The following is a 16,867-nucleotide window of genomic DNA, read 5'->3' as shown; positions in this document are numbered from 1 at the left end:
ACAGAATAATTTTTACCATATTTTATATTAATAGTAGATTTCATATAACTCCGTTTCAGATTTATATTAAGAAAACATACATATCCATGAGTTGCGTGTAAAATCACTGTGTAGAGCAATCACCATAATGGGCACTTTCTCATTACACAAACATACAATTCAAATAAAACCTTTTGGCATCACCTTTTTAAACATAGCTCTGTTTGTATGTGTCAGTCAGTAGAGGCTTGAGCTGCATCCCAAATAGCTCCAAAGTCCTTACATAGTGCACAATGGCGGCACGGTGGATTAGTGGTGAGCACGTTCGCCAGTCCCATCTGGGTGGAGTTTCCATGTTCTCCCAGTGCAAAAACATGGAGGGTAGGAAATGGCTTCTCTAATAACTGTCCTGGTGTGTGAGTGAATGAGTGTGAGCCCAAATATGGATGGTGTCTCTGTCCTGGGTGAATCCCTAGTGCCCGATGCAGTCCTCCAAGTGGACGGTCGTTCCTGGTCGAGAGTACGCTGTGTGTGTTTGGCTGCCGCTTCTCACCAGTGTGTGTTTGGACTGAGTGTTCTGAGCAGTGTGGATTGTAAAGCGTCCTTGGGTGTCTAGAAATGCGCTATATAAGTTTAACGATAGATAGTTAGACAGACAATACAGATACAAGAGAAAAACTAAAGTACCCAGACAGTAATTAGACACTAATTTGGCAGGGAGATGTAAATCTTACAGACTACTAAAATTCGATAATATTTTATCCTCCAAAAATCTGTTCTGCTCTCAGTGACAGCAGATAACATTATTGACCCTGTAATCAACAAAGACGAAGGAATATGTGGCTAGTTTTTGTAGTTTCTTACATTCATTTTCCATTGGATCCTATGACAAAATGCTAATATGGCTAACTGAGAATACCAGTCTTTTTCTCCTCATTATGTTACACTGTGGGATCCTTTACCCACATGATGCAAAGAGCCAGTGGCCTTCTGTGATTCTGAGTGTTGCGAGACTCTTTAAGGCATAATGAAAAGAGCTGTGTATGAGATACATTTATCAGTCTTTCCCATCTGTTTACATTATGTCTGTGCTCTGAAACCAGACAATCTGTCATCAGTATGGTGCCAGCACAAAAAATAAAAATAAAAACTCATGACTGTAACCCATGGATATTTAACAACAAGGTATGCCCTTCCACTCATACAGCTGCCCCAGAGCATCTCATTCTGTTTTGGGGAAGGTTTTGGGGGCCTCCTGTTATGAAGTGCGACTCTTGTAGAAGAAAGTGTGTTTTGGTTCGAGAACCGTTCAATATTTTTTTCTTCAAACACTTCCATAAGTTTAGAACAGAGGAAGCTGGCACTAAATAAGGGGTGAAAGGCAAATTGAATTCCAAGCCATAGCTAATAATAGCCCCTTTGTTTTGTCTAGCATCGCATTGCGAGTTCTGTTTGAATTACACACAGTGTCAGAGTTATAGCTTCTTCATCTCAGTGTTGTTTGAAGAGCTTGTAGTTAATGAGCTGGAGAGTCATTTGATGTGAAGGTTCTTTAAACTTCAAAAAAGATTCTTCCCACTGACGCTACATCTTCAAATTGTGTATAAATTCACTGGAAATCTTAGCTGACGTGATAAAAGATAAGGACTTTATTATTTACATGCACTCTGTGGAAAATTTTTGCCATCATTTCTTGTGTATTTTCACTGTATACTTCCTCACAACAGCAGCAGTCATGATGGCCAGAACCTAGACTACAGAGTGGGTCATCTTTGGCTCAAGCTGAAGACCTAGCTCCCGTAGTCATGGTTCACCACTGAATCATTTGTAGGAGTTACAAAGTAATAACTCTATAATAAGCCTGTAGTCTTGTAATAACAAAGACAAGCTGTGTTTAAACAGACGTTCCACCTGTGCAGTTTATGGACTGTGTGAAATACACATTCAGACGTGCCATGCATCACCATTCCTCTGAAATTCAACACGGGTAGCACTTTTTGGCCCTTTACCAAGCGGAACACCTGGCCTCCACTCTCAGAACGGTTTTAAGTTATGGGTCATTTAATGAAGTGGTCGTTTCATAGGAGAGCAGTGAGGGTAACAGCAGCAATTTAACAGCAGTACAGCTGTAATTAGATAGATGCCTCAGTGATACAGCCAACATTACAGTGTGGAAGAGCACTATGACATGGAGGGAAACAAAAAAAAAACTGTAGATGAAACAGCAGAAATGCCTCTGTTTGTTTGTCAAATTTGGAATTATCACTATTTTACAAAAATGCATTCTTTATACTTTTCAATGTATGTGATATAACATGTGAGTGGTTGTCTGTGTGGCACAGCATAGAAAGCTATCACTGATTTAAACCCCTCACAGACAGTCACCCGGAGGAAACCCACGGAGATACAGAGAGAACACACCACACTCCTCACAGACAGTCACCCAGAGGAAACCCACGCAGACACAGGGAGAACACACCACACCCCTCACAGACAGCCACCCGGAGGAAACCCACGCAGACACAGGGAGAACACACCACACTCCTCACAGACAGTCACCCGGAGGAAACCCACGCAGACACAGGGAGAACACACCACACTCCTCACAGACAGTCACCCGGAGGAAACCCACGCAGACACAGGGAGAACACACCACACTCCTCACAGACAGTCACCCGGAGGAAACCCACACAGACACAGAGAGAACACACCACACTCCTCACAGACATTCACCCGGAGGAAACCCACACAGACACAGAGAGAACACACCACACTCCTCACAGACAGTCACCCGGAGGAAACCCACGCAGACACAGGGAGAACACACCACACTCCTCACAGACAGTCACCCGGAGGAAACCCACACAGACACAGAGAGAACACACCACACTCCTCACAGACAGTCACCCGGAGGAAACCCACGCAGACACAGGGAGAACACACCACACTCCTCACAGACAGTCACCCGGAGGAAACCCACACAGACACAGGGAGAACACACCACACTCCTCACAGACAGTCACCCGGAGGAAACCCACACAGACACAGAGAGAACACACCACACTCCTCACAGACAGTCACCCGGAGGAAACCCACGCAGACACAGGGAGAACACACCACACTCCTCACAGACAGTCACCCGGAGGAAACCCACACAGACACAGGGAGAACACACCACACTCCTCACAGACAGTCACCCGGAGGAAACCCACACAGACACAGAGAGAACACACCATACTCCTCACAGACAGTCACCCGGAGGAAACCCACACAGACACAGGGAGAACACACCACACTCCTCACAGACAGTCATCTTGCTTTGTGCACTGGGGCACAGTCATGTTGAAACAGAAAAAGGCCTTGACAAAACAATTCCTACAAGTTGGAAGCATACAATTGTACAAAATATCGGTGTATGCTGAAGTTTTAAGAATTCCATTCACTAGAACTAAGGGGCCTAGACCAATCCCTGAAAAACAACCCAATTTCAATTTCCCTCCTCCACAAACTATACAGCTGGCACAATGAGGTCAGGCGGGTAACATTCTCCTAGCCTTTGCCTAACCTAAACTAATCCATCAGACTGCCAGATAGAGACGTGCGTCAATTACTTGTTTTTATGCTGATCTTAATGTCAGAAGAGGTTTGGAACTCTGCAGATATCAAGGCAGCAGAGCATTGTCAGCTTATACACATTGTGTGCATCTGCACTTGGTGACCCAGCTCTGGTTTGCTTCTTCGTGGCTGAGTTGCTGTGGTTCCTAAACTTCCACCATCCACTTTTCAGTAATACTACTCAGGATTAATCATAGAATATATAGGAGGGAAGACATTTTATGAACTGACTTGTTGCCACAGTTGCGTTCTATTATAGTACCACACTCAAACTAACTCTTTCACAAATGTTTTTAAAGGCATAGCATTTACACCTGTGATGAAGGGACTGAATGAAACACACTGATTTCAGTGATTAGGAGGTGTGTCATAATACTTTTGCCCATGTGTATCTGCTCTATTCAACATGTGAAATATGGAATGAAGAAATGCACATGCCAGTGAGATTAAGCATGTTTTGTTAGTGGCAATTTCCCTTCCTTCACACCTCAGGAATGGATGGAGATAGTCGTGAAGCATTAGCACAGTGGGACTGATGCTAAAAGTGGTAGCGTTGCCACAATGGCGCTGAACTGAAAGTAATGGCTTAGTTCAGTTCGATATTGAGTGAAAACATGTCCTCCTGTAGCCCCACCACACTGGCTGTGTTTTAGTCTGATCACTATTTTTAGACCCCACAAGAACCCACCCCAAACCCTACCCCCACAAAGCATAAACACACACACACACACACACACGCGCGACAGTTCCTGCCACACTTAGGCAGTCATGGCGCAGAGACAGTGGCAGATTAAATCAACCTGAGGGCTGATCCGGCTGTCACGGTGATTACCTATTCTCTCTCACTCACTCCCTCTGCCTTCTCACTCACTCTCTCTCTAGCTCTCTCACTCGCTGTCCTCTGCTTAAACACAGCTGCGGCTGGCTATCTCTCGCAGCTGCCTGCCAGAAGCTCAGATTGACTCCTGCCACCTTCCTCCACATCACTGACTCCATTCACATGAGTTCAGGACAATTGTCGCGCCACTGTGTGGGAAATGAACTGGGGCCACTTTTCGTCATTCCTCATTGGAGTGGACAACAAAACCCCAAGACTGGACATTTGCCAGAACTAACACCAGCGTTAGCTTCGACAAACTGCAGGGATCCAATTTTGTCTTGAATCAGTTAGGGATACAGCCTTAGCTGCAGTGTGGAAGCACACGCGGCTGTGAATTACATTTCAGAACCATTTCCGCGAGGATTCAGAGTACTGTTGACATAAGGCTACATTTAGTATTAACATAAACACGTGGAAGAAGTGCAGCAAACTCCCCCACTGACCTTTGGAAACACCTCCAGAACAGCTCCTAACACAGCTTTAGGTCGTGAATGAGGTACTGGAGCTCCCAGTGTTGTTGTCTTCTCTGTAGAATTGGGGTGAACCCAAAGTGTGTGAGGTTTAGTTGTAGCGCTTAAACGTTAAATGATACATTCATCATCACTTCTGCTGCTAAGGAATTAAATTCCTCTTCCTCTCCCAGCGTTTTAGTGTGATTTCAGTGTTAAGATAAAATATGCGCCGTACCTTCTTTCTGAAGGTTCCACTACATTAAAATTGTTTTGTTTTTTTTAAAAAAAAATCATGGCTGACTGAGAAATAAACTACAGGGTGGGTAATTTATATGGATACACCTTAATAAAATGGGAATGGTTGGTGATATTAACTTCCTGTTTGTGGAACATTAGTATATGGGAGGGGGGGAAACTTTTCAAGATGGGTCGTGACCATGGCGGCCATTTTGAAGTCGGCCATTTTGGATCCAACTTTTGTTTTTTCAATGGGAACATGTGACACATCAAACTTATTGGGATTTTCACAAGAAAAACAATGGTTTTAATGCAACGTTATTCTTTCATGAGTTATTTACAAGTTTCTGACCACTTATACAATGTGATTGTCAATGCAACCCTCTTCTCCCCCTCTTCACACGCATGAGAAATGCTAGCCCCACCCTGTACATTCTGTGAGACAATTTGGGCAGTAACTTTCTATTAAAGAGGTATATTACAGAGAGAGTGAAAATCTGTGAACAAGCCCAAAAACTGCATCCTGCTTAAATTACATGGGCCTGCCAACTTTTGTGAAGGTAGTGGAGGTAGTGGAGTGAACCTGTGTGAGGAATATGAAGGGGGATGAAATCCTTCAAAACCTACAAACTAATTTCATACATCTATAACTAGTCCAAGTATTTCAATGTATATTACTATTTATTTTGACTATCACCCCCGTCCTGTCCTCTGGGTTGTCGCCCGTGCACCTAGGGCCTCTTTTTAGCTGCATATGCTGTTAGTAGTTGTACTAACTTAGGTTTGGAATTAATTTCAACTTTCAAGGAGTACTCCACAGATTCTCTCTGGCACTCGTTCCACTCAGTGGCAAATCTGTTTCCCCCAGCAACGTTCAGTCAAAGTCATTCTCAAGAGCTCTGCCATTGTTACGGCTTCATCTCACCCTGTATACGCGCAGTTTCCCGCAGTCTTCATCCAGATTTCACACATCAAATTAATGACGAGAACAAAATGCTCCCCTGGCTGGTCAGAACATGCAAAATGGTCCAATGAAGAAAAAATATTTCCAGTTTCCAGTTGGGCTAGTGCCAGGCCGGATCCATGGAGATGAATAAAATGAATGCTAACCATGCTAACGTCGAGTTGTCCTTTTGAAAACATGCTCTGTCATCGTGCCAGGACTGGCATTTACCACTTTGCGAAATCCTCTGCTGAATGACACTACATTATGACAAAGCTTTCACAAACTAGCCAGGCCTGAGCACGGCCAATAATGACTTGGCAAAATGTTTGTGTAGGCTACAGTATAGAGCCGTTCTGTCTCTTAACAACAAAAACCGAACGGTATCAATTCGGCCCCAGGCAGATTACCATAATGCGACTGTTTGTCAATATGCTTTCATGATGTCTCTCCTCACACGTGGCGCCGGAGCTCTATTTATATTTTCTCTACCCAAATCAATATTCCGTTCACATCTGGCTGTGGAGATTAGCCTATCTGCTCGGATGCTCTTGGAACAGTACGTCGGCCTCCTTCTCGTCCCCCTGCGTGGATATTTGATCTGGGAGATGCTGAGAACAGAATAACAGGTGGCAGCGTGTGCTGGCCTCTCTGACCGCTGCCATAACTCACCTGCAGCGGGGAGTCTGCCTTCGCGCCACTCTCCACATGTAGGAAAAAAAAAAAAACCTCCGGCTACCTCGCCTCGAAACACAGACACATCACTCCAAATTCCATCAATGCACCAGACGTAGAAATGATTATATGAGTGGTGGTCAGCTTAACTGACCAATCCAGGCTCCACAAATCATTTTTAAACAGACAGTGAGCTGTTCAGCCTTCCAGGAAACGGCAGAAAACCTGCTGCACTTTCTTTCCCGCTGACACTACTCTGGCTACACAATTGTAGGGTGTATAATAATAGGGTATATAATTACAAAACCATTTATATTCACTATAATCTTGACATCTGCCTGTCAAACAAGTGCCCTGTCCGGGTTTAGCTGTCTCAGATTTATAATCTTTGAAGTGCACTATGTAAGGAGTTTGGCGCTTAAGCATCTCCTTTGTTTTGCCGTGGCGCCGGTTGCTGGCTGAGGCTGCAGATCTAAGCGAATATGTACCATGTACATGAACCGTATACGTATCCGAACCAGGACCGGACTCAAATCCGATTTGACATGCCCTCACAGCCCTGAAATAAAACAGATTTGAGTCACCTCAGCCTGGTAATGTGAACGTAGCCTAAGCTCCAAACGATTAGAAATGACAGGCTTTTCTTCTGTAGCACTGTCCCAAAACAGTTTACAGCACTGTTTCTGTTTTTCGTCTGCATCTATTGATTGTACACTGTGTGTAGTCATTTGTGGAGTTCCTGTTGCTCTTTCTATTGGTTCATTTATCATGAGTTTATCAAACAGTGCATGAATGCAAATGTCCAATCTGGCAAACAAAAGATTATTGTGAACAACGTGTTTTTATCGATCATCCAAAGGCAAATGCCACACACACACAATCCTATGTGTTTAATCGAAGCAATGGCTGTCTATGATCATTACTGACCATTATGGTAATCAGCGTGGGTGCTATCGAGGCAAAAAAAAAAAAAACGTTGGTTCCCTACAAAAAAAGCTAGTGTTTCCATGGAGGACCTTCAACTGAAACATTCTCTAAAAGGACCAGGATCACTTGTTGAACAGCCTCACATCAAAACACACTTTCACTTCCCCTACAATGATGGAGTGCTAGACAAGGCTATAACCTGTTTGGCACATAACCCCACGATTACGATCCCTGCCTTTAACATCTCAGTGATAGTCTATCTAAGGTTCCACAAAGGATTCTTTGGATGTGTGTCTTAGAAAAGCATATTTCTGTTCCATACAAAAGAAAACACATAGGCTGAGAGCTCCTGTGTGGAATCTTCTACAGTTTTTGGAATTCCCATCAGCTCGTGGAGTGTAGAATAAGAAAGATTGGCCTCTGATTCTGATGTGCAACGATCAGATCAAACCTTTATTGGCTTCACCAAGCCAGGGGTATCACTAAGGAGGGGGCTGGGTGACATAAGGGGTGTAATGGCCCTGCACATAGGCTTCTGTGCCTCAAACTGGAAAAAGAAATGTATTAATCCACTCACATGGATAGATATAGTTTACATTTCTGCTTTAATCAGCTACAGCGTTCTTACCAGACCTAAATGAGTCAGTGTTGAGTTCATACAGAGCGCATGTGACACTGTTCTAGATACGATTCCTCTTATTATCCAGAAAGAGCAGGAGCCTAACAGAACACCGGAGCGAGAACGTCGCCACGAATAACATCACAGCTGTGATAGGGTCACGGGCTGGAGCCAGAGGAGCATGGTCCTCAGCACTGAGCTGAACTCTGTCCCATCACACGCCCCACTCCCAGACAGAACCAGAGAAGAACAGGCCCAGACCCGTGTTTGAAGAATGAAAAAGTTGGCTGCTTGAATTTGACGTTCCACCTTAAATGGTGAACTGAATATCAACGCTGAACCATTTAAGGTGGAAGGGAAATGTCAAGAATATGGGAAATAAGAAACACATCTTAGCCTCATAACGAGCCAGTGGCTTCCACTGTAAGAAACAGCTTGCAATTTGTTGTAAACTAGTTTCATTACTAAAGTTATGTACACATACACACAATACACACACACACACAAGGACTGTCAAAGCTAAAGTGTTAACACAGTACAGTTTTAACAGCAGTACGTTTTTAATGCTGTAAACATGTTCTTATAGTTTGTGCCTTGTGAGATCCTCTGCTGAAGCTACTAGACACCTTCCCCAGGGGGAACTGGCCGTGCTCTGTGCAAAAAGGCGTAACAGAAGCATGAGTGACAGATCAGAGACACCACTGTATGTAACCAAACCTGTGCAGATGTGCATCACCGTTTAACTAAGTCACTGCCCGGTCATTAATCTTCCACAGGGTTTCTTTCAGACCTTTATTTTTAACAGAGCTGGGTCTGAACCAGAATAAAATAAGGCTGTGTGAGGCAAGTGAAAGTGGCGAGTACGTATAATGTAAATAAATTAGGGCAGTAAAATGGCGCTACAGGTAGTGTGCTGCCACACAGCCCCATGAGCTCTGTGTCCAAACCCCACCTTGGGTTACCCCCCCCCCCCCCCCCCCCCCCCACCTTAAGCCACCCCCAATCCATAAACACATGTTGGTAGGTTGTGACAGACCGGTGCCCCATCCATGGTGTAAAGTCTCAGTAGTGTAACTGTATGTAGGAGTAAATGGTTTCAATGTTACAGCAGAAGAAATGAAGAATTATTTCCTCTTCAGAACCACTCTAAACTGTAAACTGAATGTTTCATGGCTGTACTCTTAAATTTGATAAAACTCATTCTGGCCTCTTTTATTACTGTAACTAAAGGGTCCAATGAAGGACCCTTCATTAAAACGTAGGGTCAAATACGAGCAAATAAAAACACTATTTACATTTTTAACAAACTATGAAAAATTAGGCAATTAATTGCAATAAAATATTTTAATTATCTCACACCCCTCATACTGATGTGAAAAGCCATATTAAAACACTAGTGTGGTTTTATCATTGTCAATAATAGTGCTGTTAATTTTGAGTGGCGTCTGGTTCCCCATAAAACAGCAAGAATTGTGAAAGAAGCACAAATGTTCCTTGGGGTATGTAAATAAATATATGTATTTTTTTTCACACCTGTTCTGAATAGTCAAGTCTGCACCCAGGACAGATTCAGGCTTTCGGGAGACACACACACACACACACACACTCAAAGCAGTTGTAGGCCTATTTTGTTACATGATGATTGTTGTCATTACTGAGATCATGATGAAACTGGCCTACACATATTTTTTTAATAAAGCTCCTAGAGAGGGGTTCTTCTGTTCGGTGCCAGGGGAAACATACACACTTTTGTAAATGCTCTTTTTTATAGAACTGATTCAAGGAGGCACTTTTAATAATAATGTTTCCAAACAATGCTTTGCTTTTTCATGCAATCGAAGGGTGTTTACCACAGTTTGAGGTTGGAGTTTCAGCACCGGGGACAGCTCCCCCTTCTCCTCCTACTACTCACTTTTCTCTCTCTCTCTCTCTCTCTCTCTCTCTCTCTCTCTCTCCCTCTCTCTCTCTCTCTCTCTCTCACACACACACACACACACACACACACGAGGCCTATGAGTAAGAATCTACTCTTCACCAAATGAAGCCACAGACATCAGCCACTCCTTCAGCTTCGGCTTATCTCTCTCTGCTTTCATTTAAACACCATGCTTTCTCAGTAAATATTTGGCCATTGATTACGGGCAGCAACGAATAACACAATCAAAAACACCTTTCCCTTATCGTATCCGTACAGAGACGAACACACCAAGCACCGCCTCTCTTCTTTTCTTCCTCCCAGATCATGGAGGGCATGGAGGGATCCATTTAAGATGACAAAGGCGGCATGGAAATGAAGCTTAATGTCAAGTTTATGGTGGTGAAGAGGGCGACACGTAGAGTGATGTGCAAACAAGGGCAAATGAGCGAGAGGGAGAAAGCTCTTCTGAAAGATTAGCCAAGGGAAAGCACGGCGCCTTTTTAGTGTTATTGAAATGTACTCAGTGTGGAGTGGGGCGGACGTGCGTGAACACCTGGCCTAGCTGCTCTGAGGCTGAGGCCAGGGAAAGACCACCCTCCAATACACACACACACTTCTCCTTTTTTATCCCATGGCAGCTGCACCATGCACAATAGGCACACACACACACGCTGAAAGATGTGGCTTTGCAGCTGTTTGGCCACTGTAACCTTGCACCAATGGCAACCTTCAAAGCTCCAGAACAACAGCCTGTTTTCTGTCATTTTGACCACCCTGTGGCCAACGCTGTGTGGAATAGCGTAGTCTCCTGACCAAAACACAGTAGTAACACAGTACACAGTAGTATTTCTTTGAATATAGTAAGGTATAATACAATAATCATAAAGTGTATAATATAAGGGGCCCAATTGGTGTACACAAATCTGCCAAAACATTAAAATGACCTCCTTGTTTCTACAATCAGTGTCCCTGCTGACCATATCGATGCACTTTGTAGTACATCTGTTGCTCTGCATACTTTGTTAACCACCCTTCACTCTGTTCTTCAATACCCACACCCCCAGGACCACCCCAGAGCTGGTATGATTTAGTGGTGGGTCATTCTCAGCGCTGCAGTGACACTGATGGTGGGGGGAAGTTTTGGCTGGTACAAGTGGATCAGACACAACAATACTGCTAGAGTTTTGTTTTTTAAACAAAAGTCCTCTCACTGGTCAATCAGACACACTCACCTCGCTGGTCCACCTTGTAGACTTGTGAAGTCAGAGTCATTTGCCCCTCTGTCGCTGCACTGTTTGTGTTGGTCGTCCTTTAGTTCTTCGTCAGTTGTCACTGGACGACTTTGACTGGATTTATTGTGCTGGTAGACTATGGACACTGAGGGGTTTAAAAACTCCAGCAGCACTGCTGTTTCTGATCCACTCGGTCCAGCACAGCACACAATAACACTACCATCATGTCAGTGTCACCAGTGCTGAAACTATTAAAGCACTCAAATCATACCTGGTCTGTGATGATACTCTGGGGGGGACCATTCACCGAAGATTAGGATGAAAGGGGACAAGAAGTATGCAGAGCAACAGGTGGGAATCCTGTGTGAACTTATATAGTCAGTGGAACTGATCAAATGAACAATGGCTGTGGAAACATGGGGGCTCATTATTAATATTATGGTTTGTTTATTTTTTTTAGTTAAATTTTAATAAGCACTGCTTATTACATATGTATTAGCATATGGTAAACTACTGAACAAGAGTTACACTACAGCACTATAGAATGTCTTACTACAGCTGTCGGTCATCTGTGTATTGGATAACGTCATACGGACACAAGTCATAGGCCAGAAACTTAAATATTGCCCACTTCTTTTGTAAGAATAGCAGAAACGTGTATAAGCTCTGTCCATGGTGCTGAACTAGGTCTAATACGAGTGCAGCAGAAACACCACAGGCCTCTCTTAGATGTTTTGACCTAGGAGGCTATTCCCCAGGGGGCTCCACACTCTTTAGACGTTAAGCCTGCATCCTCGACCCCATATTCACCGGATAGGAAAATGCACTTTTCTGAGTCTATAGGAAAAGAAGAGGAGAAAAAAAAAGAAAAGCCCATCTGCACCAAACTGTCAGCTGTTACCATGACGACCGGGGGGGGGGGGGGCAGCCCCAGCTGGAGGCGCTTAAGTTAAGCCGGCGTTAAGCGAGCTGCAGCCAGGCCCCTACCTTACACTCTTCCATGCACGTCCGTACTGAGTAGGCGTCGGTCACGTATCGCTCCGTCATGAGCTCGAACTCGTCGTATTTCTCCTGCGCGTGCACGTCGTAGTGCTGGTAGGTCTCCACGCAGTGTTGGCAGCGACGCACGCCTCCCGCGCGCAGGGCGTCCACGCTGCAGTTGGCCAGGTCCGGGCTCGGCGCGCCGTGCAGCAGGTCCATCAGCGAGTACGAGTCACAGAACGAGAGGTACAGGTCGGCCGCGTTCCACGTGCTCGCGCTCTCGCTCCTGCTCCCGCTCCCGCTCGTGCTCGTGCTCACTCCCGCGCCCCAAAGAGCCTCGCACAGGTGGTCGGCTTTCACGAAGGTGAGGCAGTTCTTGGCCGCGCATGAGAAGTTCCCTATAAAAACAACGTCGTCCATACTCCTGAGGCTTCCCGTTCCTGTTCCAGTTCCAGTTCCCATTCCCGTTCCTATTCCCAATCCCGATCCCGTTCCCATTCCCATGCTCAGCCCCAGGCGCTCAGAGAGCAGCGCGCTGAGGAAGAGGAGGGAGGCGAGTGACCGACGCCATCGTCGGGCGCTAAAAATCGGCTGTGCGTCGTCGTCGTTGTCGTGGTCTTCGTGGTCGTAGGAGCTCTGGCCGCGCGCGCACCACCACCACCACCACCAGCAGAAGCACCAACAGCACGTCCACGATTTGAGGCCGTCGTCTCGGTGTCGAGCCTTGCGCGCGCCGCTGGTCATATTTCGGGCAGCAGCAGCAGCGCGGGCCGACTCCAGCGTGCCGCTGCGGTCATCGACGTGTTGCTCCGCCGCCGCTGCCGCGCGCTTTCCCCGACGACGAGTCCCGCCGCCGCTCGAGCGATTCCCGGCGATTGGCGGCTCTTATAGAGCGCATCGTCCACTCCTAGCGCCCGAGAGCCGCGACACTAACGGGGGATAGACGCAGGCGCGAGGCTGCGGAGACATGGCTGGCTCTGCGTGGCTTTGCTCTCGTCTCTCCCTCGCTTCCCTTTCTCTTCTCTTCTGTATCCCCACCCCCCCTTCCCCCCGTTCCCGCTCCCCTTTTACGTTCCCCGTCCCGTCGTTTAGCGCGGGCTCCACTTCTGTCGTCCTTCGCGCGCACGAGCCGTTCCCGCCGCCGCCTCCGCCGCCACACGCTCGAGCCGCTGCCGCTGGTTCTGGTTCTGCTGGCGGTTCTGGTTCTGGCACTGGGTCCGGGGTTTCTGCTCACGGGCGCAGGGATTGGCTGTGTGTGCGCGAGGCGAGGTGCTGGGCTCTTTTCTCTGGATCTCAGCAGAGACACTCATCTTGCTCTAGTGTTGGGTTGCCGCCATGTTCGTCTTGAAAGCGCTTTATTGAGAGCAGCAGCAGCAGCAGCGCTTGCGTCATCGCTCAAGCTCGGAGTGATCTGCCACGAGCCGCTGATACACATCCGTATGAAGAGAGCGAGACTCACAAAGCCGTACGGCCGCGCTCACACCATGTTTACACTGCGTTACTCTCCCAGCAGTGACAGGAGGACACTCACGCGACCACACTTTAAAAATCCATAAACCCTTAAACCCAAATATAGTCAGGTACTTTTATTTTGTTATTAATTACACTTCGAGTGTAGACTGTGTATCCACATCGTGTTCACATTTAATACACACTCCGACAGAACAGAAATAAGTCTATTTATTTATTTATTTATTTATTTTGGTCATTAATATTGAAACTAAAGCTGCTGAAGGTTGTGTGTGATCCACCTGTGAAGCTCGGTGGTGGAAGCATCGTTCCATTAAGTCACAATGCATTACATAATAATTTCAGAAATGTATTAAAAAACAATTTGGAGACTAGAATACAGCAAGATAATGATCCTAAGCATGCAGCCAAAATAGGGCTGGACGATACGGCCAACATTTATATCACAATATATTTCTTAATTTTTTATCGATACAATATAATTCCGATATCTTTATGAACAGTTTAAAATCCACGGAAAAATGTTCAAGAATGAACAGGAAACATGACATCGCCATCAAGAATAAACCTATTGGCTTTGATTGGCTTTCAACTGACGGTGGCGCCCTGTGATGACAGATGTTGTAAATAATGCAGATTGATATATTGAGAATATATTGAAAAATCATCATTCATTCATTCATTATCTGTAACCCTTATCCAGTTCAGGGTCGCGGTGGGTCCAGAGCCTACCTGGAATCATTGGGCGTAAGGTGGGAATTCACCCTGGAGGGGGCGCCAGTCATTCACAGGGCAACACACACACACACACGCATTCACTCACACCTACGGACACTTTTGAGTCGCCAATCCACCTACCAACATGTGATTTTGGACTGTGGGAGGAAACCGGAGCACCCGGAGGAAACCCACGCAGACACAGAGAGAACACACCACACTCCTCACAGACAGTCACCCGGAGGAAACCCACATGGACACAGAGAGAACACACCACACTCCTTGAAAAATCATCAGTGTTAATGAAAGATTTTATATTGCGATGAAAATTGACACTGAATTATTGTCCAGCTCTAAGCCAAACACAATATATACACATCATCGTACACTGTCATTGTTTGAATTGAACAGTAAAGTGGCTGTGATTGGTCAGAGCTTTCCTTCGGTCTTACGCAAAAACTAATATCAACGACTAATAAACAACACGTAATGCAACAGTAAAGGGGTCAGTGGACACAGTCAAAGTGGTTCTCTTTCATGTGAAAGTCCTAGGAAGGACAGGCCAAAGACTGGGCAGGTGCTCTGTGGTGGTCCCTGTTTTTCTGTTTTGTCTCTCAGTGGACAGCCATATGGTATAGTGTGAACCTGTCACATTTACCCAAACACACACACACACACACACACACACACACACACGACAGTGTTTTGACCTGAAGCCTGACACATGGGAGGTGGCTAATCAACAACATATGTGTCCTTAGCTTGTGTATCATCTGCCAATTCGCTCTTCTTATCAGCATTATGTGGTGGTGGTGGTGTGTGTGTGTGTGTGTGTGTGTGTGCAGGTGACAGGTGATAAAACACTGTACTAATAACGAGAGCTTGTATTATACTGTATATATTCTACCAACCTCCTGCAAATGCTATATATAATAACTGCACATACGTAATATGCATTGTTAGAACCAACACACACACACACACACACACACACACACACACACACACACCACATGACGTTGTTATGAAGAGGATTAGCCAGAGGATACACAAGCTAAGGACACATATGTTGTTGACATCTGCAGATGCTCAAGACCCTTATATAAAATGAGGTAGTATTTGCATGTAACCTGGTTACATAGTACATTCTCCCATGTGCTACATTTACGAAACACGTCCAGTTCACACAGTCATCATAGTGCACACAGTACACATCAGCAACGAAGGCTCACCTTTCTTTCAGCGCTCACAGGTTGCTTTCTACCTGAAATAACAGAATGAACATTAGGTTTTGTACATTGTTAGAAAAGCTGTCACTCTGGTGGCACCCTCAAGGGTTAAAAATACCCTTGGGATGTAATTTTACGGTATACTACTGTAATTGTAGATTTTTAAATTGTGTTAATTTTATATAGGACTTATATTACACTCTGTTCTTTAATGAAAACTTAAAAATATTCAAAATATTTCTAAAAAATCTCTGTAATGAACTTTTGTTGTTTTGGGTTTATTTTTATTATTGATTTATTGCTGTAGTTTTCTAAAACAACTGGGACAGGAGCATATTTACAGGACAGTTAAAAACCGGGCACCGAAGCGTTCACCGGGTGATCAGGATTTGAAGCAGTAATTCTTTCATTCACAGTATTTAGTATAATTCCCATTATAAAATCCCATAGGTTTTCAACAGGAGACGGATGCTGACAACCAGCAGCTCACTGTAGGAACCCATGCTCTCTGACTGCGCAGATGTGTGACAGGTACAGGACGTGTTTGTGTTTGTTGTTGTTGTTGCCGTTATGTTGAAGTGAGCAGTGAAAAAGCCGACCTTGTTTCTTTAACGAGTAACGAGCTTTCTTCTTTGGTCCAGAGTTACACAGCGTTCATAAACACACCCAAAACTCGACTCATCAGGTTTATTACAATGAAAAGAACAGCATCTTAAAAAGCCCCAGTGCACCACTTGTTGAGAACTTAGCCGATGTGTTCAGACCTCAGTCCAAAGCTCCTCTGTTTATATAAAGGTTGGTTGTTGTTTTGAAACTAAGGTAAACATCTGATTCACTTCATCTTATCAGCCTTGGACTGAGAGAGAGCTATCTCATCTAATTACTACAATCCTTTAAAGAAATCATGTGGTATTTTAGACACATTTGCACATGTGGCAAATCTCTATGAAAAATAAATTACACTTAATAATGTATGCATCTGTGGACATTAAA

At 45.0% G+C, this 16,867-nt stretch overlaps 1 protein-coding gene across 1 annotated transcript in view; it reads right to left on the bottom strand.

The window, feature by feature from the left end:
* Positions 1-13,449, bottom strand: part of nalf1a (NALCN channel auxiliary factor 1a) — a 102,449-nt gene extending 89,000 nt beyond the window's left edge. Inside the window, exon 1 of the mRNA XM_066661337.1 lies at positions 12,465-13,449. Within this exon, the coding sequence (XP_066517434.1) occupies positions 12,465-13,202 (738 nt within the window). The 5' untranslated portion in view covers positions 13,203-13,449. The remainder of the gene's footprint in view (positions 1-12,464) is intronic.
* Positions 13,450-16,867: the final 3,418 nt, after the last annotated feature.

The sequence above is a fragment of the Hoplias malabaricus genome, chromosome 2 (assembly GCF_029633855.1).
Source record: "Hoplias malabaricus isolate fHopMal1 chromosome 2, fHopMal1.hap1, whole genome shotgun sequence".
Taxonomy (NCBI): domain Eukaryota; kingdom Metazoa; phylum Chordata; class Actinopteri; order Characiformes; family Erythrinidae; genus Hoplias; species Hoplias malabaricus.
The sequence above is the reverse complement of the archived record's forward strand: the minus strand, read 5'-3'. Positions and strand labels throughout refer to the sequence as shown.